This window comes from Echiichthys vipera (assembly GCF_963691815.1).
Source record: "Echiichthys vipera genome assembly, chromosome: 5".
Taxonomy (NCBI): domain Eukaryota; kingdom Metazoa; phylum Chordata; class Actinopteri; order Perciformes; family Trachinidae; genus Echiichthys; species Echiichthys vipera.
The window spans coordinates 19762668-19774753 of NC_139830.1; the positions used below are offsets into that span (position 1 = coordinate 19762668).

General features: G+C 40.0%; 2 protein-coding genes across 2 annotated transcripts; both read right to left on the reverse strand.

The window, feature by feature from the left end:
* Positions 1–55: 55 nt before the first annotated feature.
* On the reverse strand, positions 56–3894 carry LOC310947454 (zona pellucida-like domain-containing protein 1; the record flags this gene model as incomplete). Its single annotated transcript, XM_083914240.1, has 9 exons — positions 56–69; positions 151–316; positions 646–817; positions 906–986; positions 2718–2815; positions 2902–2974; positions 3058–3242; positions 3407–3633; positions 3738–3894. 9 exons carry the CDS (start codon positions 3892–3894, stop codon positions 56–58), a joined length of 1173 nt encoding a protein of 390 aa, XP_083770366.1.
* A 3630-nt stretch (positions 3895–7524) lies between these two features.
* On the reverse strand, positions 7525–12086 carry LOC310946735 (zona pellucida-like domain-containing protein 1; the record flags this gene model as incomplete). The annotated part of the gene is made up of 10 exons (XM_083913288.1): positions 7525–7658; positions 9671–9767; positions 9871–10042; positions 10124–10204; positions 10305–10402; positions 10486–10558; positions 10642–10826; positions 11079–11305; positions 11409–11524; positions 12070–12086. 10 exons carry the CDS (start codon positions 12084–12086, stop codon positions 7525–7527), a joined length of 1200 nt encoding a protein of 399 aa, XP_083769414.1.

Genomic DNA, 12086 nt, shown 5'->3' on the forward strand with positions numbered 1-12086 from the left:
TTTAGTTTTTATGATTAAATTGGTTTTACCTCTTTGTCACTGTTATCTTCAGACATTAGTTGAGAGGGTCTTAGAACCAGAAAAAAACAAGATCAAATAAACCAAGCAAATGTGCACATTTGTGGGCAATATTTTTCCACGTTTGCTTACTTTTGTATTTGTCTTCGTTTTCAGTCTGATAGGCTGCGTGAACTGTGGGTATCGTCCCGACAATCACACCAGTGCTCAGTTTGCTGACACGAATGGCACGCGAGGTGATTGTGGTGCTGTTTGACTGGGCCTCTCTCTTCCATAGGTGGCGGGAAGATCCACAGTCCTGTTCAAAACAAATTACAAAAGAAAAGTCTGTACTATTTAACTAACGTATGTATTTTAAACTTTAATACAATACTAATATTTTTTGTTAAAAGACACAAAAGAGAAAAATTTCTTGGCACATAAAATAGGATATTGTAATAAACCTTTAAAAACTCTAAATGATATGGTAATTCAAGTTAGTCTTTTGTCCTTTATCCTTTGGCCTCTACAGTTATTGCTTGATGTGTGATGTCAAAATTAGATCATGTGCTAAAAAATGTGGAAAGCTAGCTCAAAATCAGATAAATAAAATTTTCGCAGACATGTTTTAGTAATGAAGTGACTTACAGGAATTAAGCTCTCACACGAGGACACCTCACAGAGCCTTGTGACGCAGTGCAGGAAGAAACGGGAAACTACCTTATCTTTATGCTCCACAAACCTGAAGGCCTCAAAGGAGTAGAGGGCCTTCTGAGACTCACCATTGAGCTCCACCTTAGTTTGTGCATCACGTTCACACCTTGGGGTGAAAAGGAGACAGGTCATGTCGGCACATGTGGAAGTACAAAGAGCTAGCTTGGAGTTGAGTGTCAAAGTAGAAGACTCACCCTACAAAGAGGTCATAATAGGTTTTGAGTGTGGGATATGGAAGTGTTGATGCGTAGCATCTGTCCAGCAGCACGTTGAACCTGCGAGGACAGACGGGTGGATGTTGTGTTCTTACTGTTGGCACACATAGTTCAAACATAATAGATACTACTCTCATATCCATCTGTTTAAATAATACAGAGCTACAGCTTAATAAAGCAGCCCATAAATTAGTATCAAGAGGGATTTTGACCTAGAAATCTGTCACCACCACAGTCAATAAGTTGTTAACCCATCTCGTCACATACAGCCCTGACAGCCCCTTGGCGTCACTTGTCAACGTATTGCGTAGCCCTGTGTGTAAAACTGTAGCTCTACTATGGTCGTTGTTTTAAGGTCAACATCAACCAAAACTATGTGGTTAGGTTAGGAAAAGATCATGGGTGTTGTGGTGGAGCTCTGGGTGGTTAGCAAGCCCCAACCACAGCGACTTCCTAGTTGATCCAATACAGTAGTGCCAAAAATTGCCCAGTGGCCACTAGAGGCAGGTTTCATAATAGAGCAATTTCTCATTGACCACCATGTTAAACAGGCTGTTTTCACAGCATAACCAAACCTATTTTAGTCCTGGTACAAAAAACATTTTAGTCTGTATGTTTAGGTCATATCTCAGTGTTGTCACGGAGATATGACCTAAACATACAGACAGGGGTGAATGTTTTTGTACCAGGCTAGTTTTTATTTTATTAGAGGTTTAAGTTGATGAATAATTAGGGGCACATCCTCTTGAGTGACAGCTAGCTGCTGGCTCTCACTTTGCATCGGAGGTATACATCCGCCAGATGGACATATCTACCTCCCGAAACGTCTCATTAATGCCTTTTTTGGTAGAGGAAATGAGGCGGAGTCAAAGTCTGACAAGATGGCGACTCCCACAGGCGAGAACGATTGGATCAATTTGATATAACGGACTCCGACGTAGGTGCCACGTTTATAGTGGTTAGGCAACTTAGTCACTGATATAGGGTGTCTAGTCAGGACACGGGAGGCAGGGATATCCTTTAAATTGTTTAATATAACTTAACGAAACAGATCACCACTTTACAATGGAATGTGTGTGTGGTTCTAAAGGAGAGGAAACAAACATGTTAACTAACATAAAACTCAAAGATGGCCCTAATAACTCTCCATACAGAAATAAACAGTGCTAAACATGTACAGAACACTTAAATTACATTTACAATATACCTCTACAGGTTACACATACAACACAGGTAAAGGCTGCCACTCAATGCACATTTGCCACCAAATTATAAGATAAGCAGCTAATAAACTCCAAAATTATTATATGAACTGTATAAATAACCGAAATAGTCGATTCTGACACACAGACAAATAACACTTACACTTGTGGCCACAGACGCACACCGAACACCAAGTGAAACATTCAGAAACTGAAACCTAACTGGCAGCTGTCTCTATGTCCAGGCAAACTGTAACATGAAAAGAGGGTGTGGCCTAACAAGCAGCATTCTCAAGCTACTGTCCATGTTCCCTCACATTTAATGAGCCTTTTGTACAGGTGCTGTTAAAATGTACATTTGTAACATAACTACAGTTACACATGGGACAAAGAAGGGAAAAGAATGTGACACGCATGTGACACAAACCACAGTAGTAGAAGATCTTGAGCGAAGCTAACTGGCTGCTGGCTGTAGCTTCATATTTAACATGAGAGTTAAATCATCAATCATCGTATCAATCATCTCATCTACCTATTGGCCCTCAAGTGAATAATCAGATTTCCCAAAATGTCAAACAAATGTCAATACCTGTCCGTTAGTTTGGTAGCTTCAACTGCAACATAAATCCTGGTCTTTGGGTTTAAGCCTTTTTGCGGAATAGTCAGCGTCTCTCTGTACAGTTCATCCTGATTCACAGAGTAAGAACAGAATTATGTTATAAAACATCCGAAAATACTCTCCATCCAATTTTAAAAGCTAGAGCAGGTCTTACTTTGTAGAGCAGCATACTTAGTGTAGTGATGAAGCTACCATTGTTGTCTCTTATGGCAAGACTTGCACCTGATCTGTATTAAATGAAAAGAAACGTGGATGAATCAAAAGTCCTACTTATTTGAAATGCATTAGGTGTTATTCATGATATACTCACACAGCCACTTGAGTGTTGTTCAGGAGATACTGCATCGGATAGAAACAGGAGAACTTGTACAGGATCTGCGACCGAAAGGTTATCTTGCCAACAGAGGGATCTATAGACGTAACAACGCCAGATATGTTGACAAACTGGACGTTTGAGAACTGAGAAAATACTCCGCTCCCAACTTGGTCGGTTATCTATTAAAGAAATAAACATATGCTAGTTTTCACTTTACCAAAAGCTAACCTTTTCCACATAGCATTAAAATCTTCCCAATTGTCATACCATTAGATCGTCTACTAAATCTGATGGACAAAGTGCATCAATTTGACATTTTGAAAAAAGTAATTGTGACAAATACCTTAAAGGTATTATTGCAGGATGAGACAGCACTTTCATTCATGGGGAACCTGAATTTTAAGACTGGTGGGTCCACGCTCCAGTCAGCAGTCCCATAACAGTCAGGTGTGTTGACCTGATTATTGAGGACCATCAGAGACTCGTTGTAAAAAGCTTGGTACATAGGGCAAAGGTAGATGTCCAGGTCCATGTACTCAGTGCCACAGATCACAGTTATGTCTGAGTTTTCTGGGTGAGATTTAAAAAAAAAAAAAGGAGGATGTAAATCAAACTGCAATGGAGATTCGAAAATTACAATAATTAAAGAACATATAAGTGAAAATGCCACAAACCTGGAGGTCTGTTTGTATCGCTAAGAATGCAAGCCTCTGGTATCTGGGCCTTGGTCCTCAGAATGAGGCCAAGCTGGCACACAAGGATGACAAGCCTCATTGTTGTGAGTGTGTACCTGTGAGAATCCAGCAAAACAATGGGAACCAGGGCATTCATTATCTTTTTTTAAGAGTGAGTGAATAAAAACATCTTTGAAATAATTGTCCTCACACACCACAGATCAACCTACACATGGACAATACCTTGTGGGGCTAAAAGGAAGAAAAGATATTCCTGGCTGGATTATGTCTATATATATGCATGATCATACATGTTTTTTTTTATTAGGGAAAAAAATCTTTCAAGAGCTAATTAATGGCAAACTGAGTTGCACTTTCTTACTTTATCTGCATACCCTTAAAACTGCATATTGAGCAAAATATAATTGACACTTAATGCATTATTTATCAGATACATTCAACACAAAACACCGATTTAAAGTTACATTTGTTCTTAAGGAATCAAGAAACAGTATTGGGTCAGTAAATATATATTTTCTTCAATTTGTTGCTATAGTGTTATATTATTTGGTATTGATACTGCATAGAAAACAATGATTAAGTTATTCGAGGGACTCACCTGTAAGCCTTCATTTCATGTCTGGCTATCTGTTACCAAATGTCTCCATTTATACTGGCAGCCAAATAACAAACAGGCTTAAAAGGAAACTCAGACAAAAAGAGTAATATGAGCTGTGTCTCAATATCAATGCATACAGAACTTCCTTAACAGTGGCCTTTGTCATAAGATAAACGCTGGAAAATGGCCATTGGTATTTTATTTTTGAACATAAATGAGCTTTTTGAATACTGGGTCTGAGGGCGCACTCACACTGTCCATCTGTGCGGTGCCCCGTGCTTTAGGGTACTTGTCCCCCCCCCCCCCTCTCCCCCAGGCCCGTTTGTACTCGTGCTACCTGGGCCTCGCGCAAATGCTTCTTGCCTGCCTATATGTCTGCCTGATTTTCTTCTTGGCTCTCAGCGGAGGCGGTCGCATTTTTCCTTCCCTCCTCTCCCTTATCTTTCCCTGCTTTGCTTCTCTTGTCTCGTCTAGTCTTCTGTCTTATGTATTTCTTTTGAGAGACTCTCTCCGCACTGCTCTCCGAACCTAAAGAATCATGGAATTGATCAACTGGTCTCTGAACGCTACTGACACCATCTTCTCGACGAGAAGCCTGGGTTCGGGGGAACCTGACTGTCCTGCCGGAATGTTTGCAGCTGGCTACACGATGGACGCGTGGGAGAGGTGGCGGGTCGTGTGCCCGGCGGCTCTTTCTGTGGAGGACGTCGAAGACATCTACCTATTCGGAACCGTGATAACAACTTCCCTGCTGATTGGAATAGGCACAGGCCTGGTTTATCAGAGAATTTGGGAATCCATGGCAGCTGCCAAAAGCCCCACATGGCTGCCTGGAATGATTGAGGCGGTGCGAGTCATGGGCACCGTAACGTGGACAACTTGAGCCGCGATGTGGGTACCATCAAGGAGACGCTCATGGCTTTGCAAAGGAAAGTGGATCGTATTGCTGACCAGAATGGACAAAGAGAGTAGCCGCGACATTGGAATGTGGCTGCTCGTCCCAAACCCAAACAACCCCAATCTTATCCTTTTCGGCCTCCCCAACCAGCAGTGGCCTTGGCCAAGGCTGCTGCTGGAACAACAACTCCCCTGGAGAACACTGCAGTGAGACGCTCTTCATTCCTTCCCCCACCTCCCACAGACACCTGCTGATTGTTGACTCTGCCTGGGTCATGATCAAGGCCGTCTCCGTTGGATCAGACTGAGGCACCGAGGTTGTGACGCCGGGCGGGGTGACGACCCAGGCTCATACATACAGTGACATTATACATTTATACAGATATGCATCCACCCTCCTCCCCCTCTCCCACGTCTCTGCAGCTTTGTACCCCCCCAGTGAGACAGACGGGTCCGTGACCAGCGCCGAATATGGCTGCAGGACCGGGTGGCTGCTGTCTATCCTGGGTTACACCCCCCACCCTCACCCCCTCCCTGTTGCTAGTCTTGAGTTTTTCTGTTGTAAGAGTGATTATGTGCTTTTGTTGCTGAGGTGTTTTTTTCCTGTTCCCACACTGCACTCCCTCTGGAGTACAATCTGGGGGTTGCCTTTTTTTTCTCTCCTCCCTCTCCTCATGTTATGCTGTAACTTTCTCAATCCAATCCCTGCCTCCTGTCCTGTCTACCCCTCTGTCACATTGTATGTACATGTATGTTTGGACAGGTGGCGCTGCAATTTCGCTGGTACTTGTGACTAGTGACAAATAAAGGGCTTCATCATCATCATCATCATGTCATCACGCCGTAACACGTCACACGCATTGATTGACGTCATCACAATGTTTGTTTGCAAAAGCTTAGGCACGGTATGGATGGACAGTGTGAGTGCGCCCTAATATCCCCAGTAGCCTTCTCACCCCCATCACCAAAACCAAATATCGCATGATGAGGGACCGGGCCTTTGCCATCGCCGCCCCTACCCTCTGGAACTCAGAAACACTCCCATCATTCAAGAGTCAGCTTAAATCCCATCAATTCAGGATCACCTACAACAACTAAAATCCACCATCTTCCACCCTCTGTTTTTCTATTAATGTGATGTTCTTTTGTTCTAGTGATGTTTAACGTGTTTCCTGTTTGATTATCTATATTTTTTTATGTTTAAAGCGTCTTTGAGTACTGAGAAAAGTGCTGTATAAAATTGATCTATTATTATTATTATTATTATCAACTTGAAAGGCAATGATATATCAATGTTCATACCTTGTTTTCATTGCCAAAAGATCAGTTATTGCAGATTTAAAGACCATGCACCATGTGAAGTCAATATTATCTGAAATATTAAAACTCGACACACTTGACACATAGCTTGTCTATGAGGCATTGTAGCCATATGAGATTAGGCTAAAATGTAGGAGCCACCTCACCTTTTCCATTCAGTTTTTTGTATTTCAGTGGGGGATATTACCAAAAAAACTAATCAATTAAATTACTCAATAGTATATGACACACAGATAACCTGGAGCAGTGTCTGACATGTTTGTCAGACACAGTTATGTCTATACAATACAGTATATTAAAGTTAATAGCTGTCTTTATTAACTATATGTTTTAAATAAATTCAAAACCAGTAATGGAGAAGAGCAAAAACTGTTAATTAAAAATGTACACACGTATCCAAATACATTACATCTGCAAGTTTTTCAGTTCTCTTTGATTCAGTCTGTCCAGCCATACAGTAGAGTAAGAGACAGTCAACATTCAATTATTTTTATCAAAGAACAAAAACGCAGAGTACTTTTTTCATCATTCTTGTTAAAAACATTTGAATAGTGCCTCATTTCCAAATGATTACAAAAGATATCACCATTCATTAAATACTCCAATATAACTCTGACAACATGATTAAAAATTAACACCTAATTATAATACACAAATATAGTACAGATTCTGAGCCCTCATCTCCTTATTAATAAACTATGTGATGTATAATGATTATAACGTTGCAAGGCTAGCTAACTGCTGACCACCTTGTTATAATGCTGTTTGTAAAAGAGAAAATAGTAGTACGACAGCATGACATTTCTGACTGTTGTTACTTAATTCAATTCAATTCAATTAAGTAAGACTTGTTTTACCATCTCCGCAGCATAATGGCCTTGCTTTATAGATGGTGGTTAATCTGGTAGTTTGGGAGATAGGTGAAGGAACTCTCCTCTCATTCAGAGTATGTTACTGGATCAGTGGTTTTCTCTGTCTGATGTACAACGCAAAGTAAACAGCCATGGCAGCAAGGAGAATAGCTAGGATGACGATGCAGACAATTACAGCCACCACAGGGCCGCTGTAGTTCTCAGATGACATATCTGTGTGAGCAGGGATGGAATATGGCATTAGACAATATTCTACTTCATAGATTTATTAAAAATGTTGCAAATTACTGACTGAGAAAGTTATTAGCAAGAAGAACCAAGATACTTACCGTGAGGAGCTGAGAGAGTTTGAACATCTCCTGAAAAATGTAACCAAAACTATGGTCAATTGTCAGGATTCACTTTTATAGATCAAATTAACTGATTCAATTAATAACTTACTATTTCTACTTCAGATACAACAAAACTGCATACTCAAGTATGTTTTAAGGGAATCGTGATTTGTCACGCAATATGTTTTTCTTTGACATATCATAGAAACGTCTCTAACCAAAGTTCAGGTGAGTCCCTGTAGCAAGGGGTCGGGATGGATGGCTCGGTTAAACAAACACAGTGGCCTATTTTTTTCCCAGGAGACTGCTGTTCATGTCACTCGTGAAACCAAAAGTAAATGTTCATTTGTTTATGTAATGTACTTAACTTACGTATGTTAATTAAATTACAAAACAAACATACTTATTATAATCCAAACCATCATCTTGTTCTAAACCTTAACCTATGTTTATAACAGCGACCATTTCACAACGTGCACAATACATTTCCCTCAAAACGTTATTGAGAATGTAGTTTTATTCAATGGGAACGTGAATTTCTAGGAGTGTTGGTTTTATCCAAGCCCCAACAACAGCGAATCCTAGGTTCATCCAATGCAGAAGTGCCAAAAAATGCAGTTCGCCGAGCAGCCACTAGGGACCGGTTTCAAGAGCAATTTCTTATTGATCCCCAAGTTTAAAAGCGGCCGCTTTCACTGCATAATTAAACTATAATATAATATTTAAGGCCTGGTACAAAAACATTCTAGTCTATATGTCTAGGTCATATCTCCATGACAACACTGAGGAGAATGGTTTTTTTCTATTGGAGGTTAAAGATCATGAATAATTAGGGGCGCAGCCTCTTGAATGACAGCTAGCCGCTGGTTATCAATTATTATAAATTAGGCCAGTATTGAGCACAAGTGCTGCAGCCTGGCCGCCATGAACTGGGCTACAATGCGGTTGAACAGGGTACCTGCGCACCAACAATATATGTAAACTTAAAGTATTTGGTGACAGCCGCTGACAGGCTCAGATTTTTATTCTAAGTGTCTGACTACTTTGTTGAAAGATGAAGAAGTTGTCGTTATCCTGCCATGTAGGTACTGATGCGAGTCAACATAGTAACTTCAGCTAATAGCATTAGCCTACCTCCGCTATGTGTACAAAAATAGTCTACACTCTTGAAACAGCATTTTCTTAAGAAGAATGTGCCTAGGAGGATGTCTTCTCTTCTTTGGCTAACAATTGTCATCCCCGTCAAGCTGCAGACCCGATGGTCTGCATGGTGCTGTGTATCTGCAGTTATTACAATAAATTTGTCAATCAACAATGACCACAACTCCTGCCTGTCTGCATCCAATGGGAATGTTAGTCTATGAAAGTTGCGTGAAGTATTGCTCCACATATTGTTGGCAAGATTCAAAAATACGCAAACAATTAACCATTATTTATGGAGAAAATCATTTCGATAACACAAAGCTACACTTCACAATACTCTCTCTCTCCTACGTTCCACTCTGATATCTTCTGGCAACATCCCGCAAGATTTCCAAATTCCACTTCACCATCGTTCCATAATACAATCAGACACTTATGATGCCTCTTAGTGGCAAAAACAAGCATTTTTAGTGGATATATATATAGTCACTGCGCTGGTGCCCTATTTGATTACATTGCAGCCTTGTTCATGGCATCCAGGCTGCAGCACTCACTCAATACTGGATCATTAAAAAAAAGTGGTTGCCATTAGTCACTTAACAAAAAATATATGGGGAAATAGGATAAAGGTTAAAAAAAATGAAGAAATTCCCCTTTAAGGTTATATTGTGTACCATTATAAAGCCATGTAAATTGTTATTGTGATAGGAAAAAGGGATATCTTTGTTGAATTTTGCCCTAAAGACGCACCACTGCTCTGTAATCCCACACGGATGGCAGGTGAGGTGACTGTAGCGTTGGCCAACACATCCTCTGTGTCTCTCTTTCTCCTTTTAGCTCCACAGCTCTGTTGAAAAGGGATAAAGAACAATCAAAACTCTGATGCATGAATTTACTTCATTTGTGATATCGTAAAACTAGGACTCTTAAATGAACTTGTGTCTACTCACAGGCAATAAACTGTCACACGATGACACCTCACAGAGCCGGGTGACGCAGTGCAGGTAGAAAGTGGAAACTACCTTATCCTTATGCTCCACAAACCTGAAGGCTTCAAAGGAGTAGAGGGCCTTCTGAGACTCACCATTGAGCTCCACCTTAGTTTGTGGGTCTTTTTCACACCTTAGGTGAAAAGGGGACAGGTCATGTGACTGCACGTGAGGAAGTAAAATGAGGTAGTAAAGTTGAGTGTCAATGACTCACCCTACAAAAAGGTCATAATTGGTTTTGATCATGGGATATGGACCTGTTGTTGCATAGCATCTGTCCAGCAGCACGTTGAAACTGCAAGGATACACAAGGTTAATTTTCCGTGTATCATCTTATTCATGTAACTTTGTAAGTAACTTGTAAATTTTACTGCAAACTGTCCAGGCTTAAATACCTGTCTGTTAGATTGGTAGCTATGACTGCAACATAAATCTTGGTCTTCAGGTTTATTCCATTTTGCGGCATGGAAAGTGGCTCTGTGTACAGTTCATCCTGTTCCACAGAAAAGTAAGAAAAAAAGCTATAGAATATGAAAAAATACTTTGTCCGATTTTAAAAGCTAGAGCAGGTCTTACTTTGTAGAGCAGCATACTTAGTGTAGTGATGAAGCTACCATTGTTGTCTCTTATGGCAAGACTCGCACCTGATCTGTATTAAATTAAAATAATCTTGGATGAATCAAAAGTCCAACTTATTTCAAATGCATCAAGTGTTATTCATGATATACTCACACAGCCACTTGAGTGTTGTTCAGGAGATACTGCATCGGATAGTAACAGGAGAACTTGTACAGGATCTGCGGCCGATAGGTAATCTTACCCACAGAGGGGTCTATAGACGTAACGACGCCAGATATGTTGACAAACTGGACGTTTGAGAACTGAGAAAACACTCCGCTCCCAACTTGGTCGGTTATCTATTGAAACATCAAACATCATTTTAGCGAAATCACTTTAAATTAGTTTTCTGATTATTTTTTTAATACAGGAATTTAAGATGTAATGACTTTCCAGTCCTTGATTTTCATATACTGCAAGTCAAACCCATCAAAATGTACCAAAAGCTAACCTTTATTAAAGGCATTAATATCTTATTAGCTGTCAGATCTACGGACAAAGTGCATTAATTGATGGATTGTACAGTCAAAAAAACGAATGGTGACAAATACCTTAAAGGTATTATTGCAGGATGAGACAGCACTTTCATTCATGGGGAACCTGAATTTTAAGACTGGTGGGTCCACGCTCCAGTCAGCAGTCCCATAACAGTCAGGTGTGTTGACCTGATTATTGAGGACCATCAGAGACTCGTTGTAAAAAGCTTGGTACATAGGGCAAAGGTAGATGTCCAGGTCCATGTACTCAGTGCCACAGATCACAGTTATGTCTGAGTTTTCTGGGTGAGATTTTTTTAAAAAAAAAGGAGGATGTAAATCAAACTGCAATGGAGATGTGAAATTACAATAATTAAAGAACATATAAGTGAAAGTGCCACAAACCTGGAGGTCTGTTTGTATCGCTAAGAATGCAAGCGTCTGGTATCTGGGCCTCGGTCCTCAGAATGAGGCCAAGCTGGCACACAAGGATGACCAGCCTCATTGTTGTGAGTGTGTACCTGTGAGGAACCAGCAAAACAATGGGAACCAGGGCATTCATTATCTTTTTTTAAAGTAAGGAACTTTGAAATAAATATTTTCTGTATCTAAGGGAAAAGCCTAAGAAGGTTATTGCAGCATACTGTAAGAATATGTATGCATAGTTTCAGAAATAAACCTGAAAAGTTCTTTGAAAGGAATTACTTATATCCTTCAAAAGGGTATTTTAATGTCACGAGGATCAATATAATTTGAATAAATAAGGCTAGTTGAACTTCCTCATAATCATATCCTACATTTTGCATAATAAGCGGTTGTTTAAATAAACTGTCACTATTGATCACATAAAGAGCCTCAAATTACATCTAAGATGTTAAGATTGATATAGAACATTTACATCGAAAACTACACGTTTCTTCATTGTTGATATAGGAAGAAAAATCCAAAAAGAATTTTACAGATTTCAATATTTCTGCGAAGTACAACCTTTTTCATATAATGCATTGTAAATAAATATAACCTACAGTATGAAACTAACAGGAAAACAGGTAGTAAAGTTGCTCACCTGTAAGCAGTCTTCAT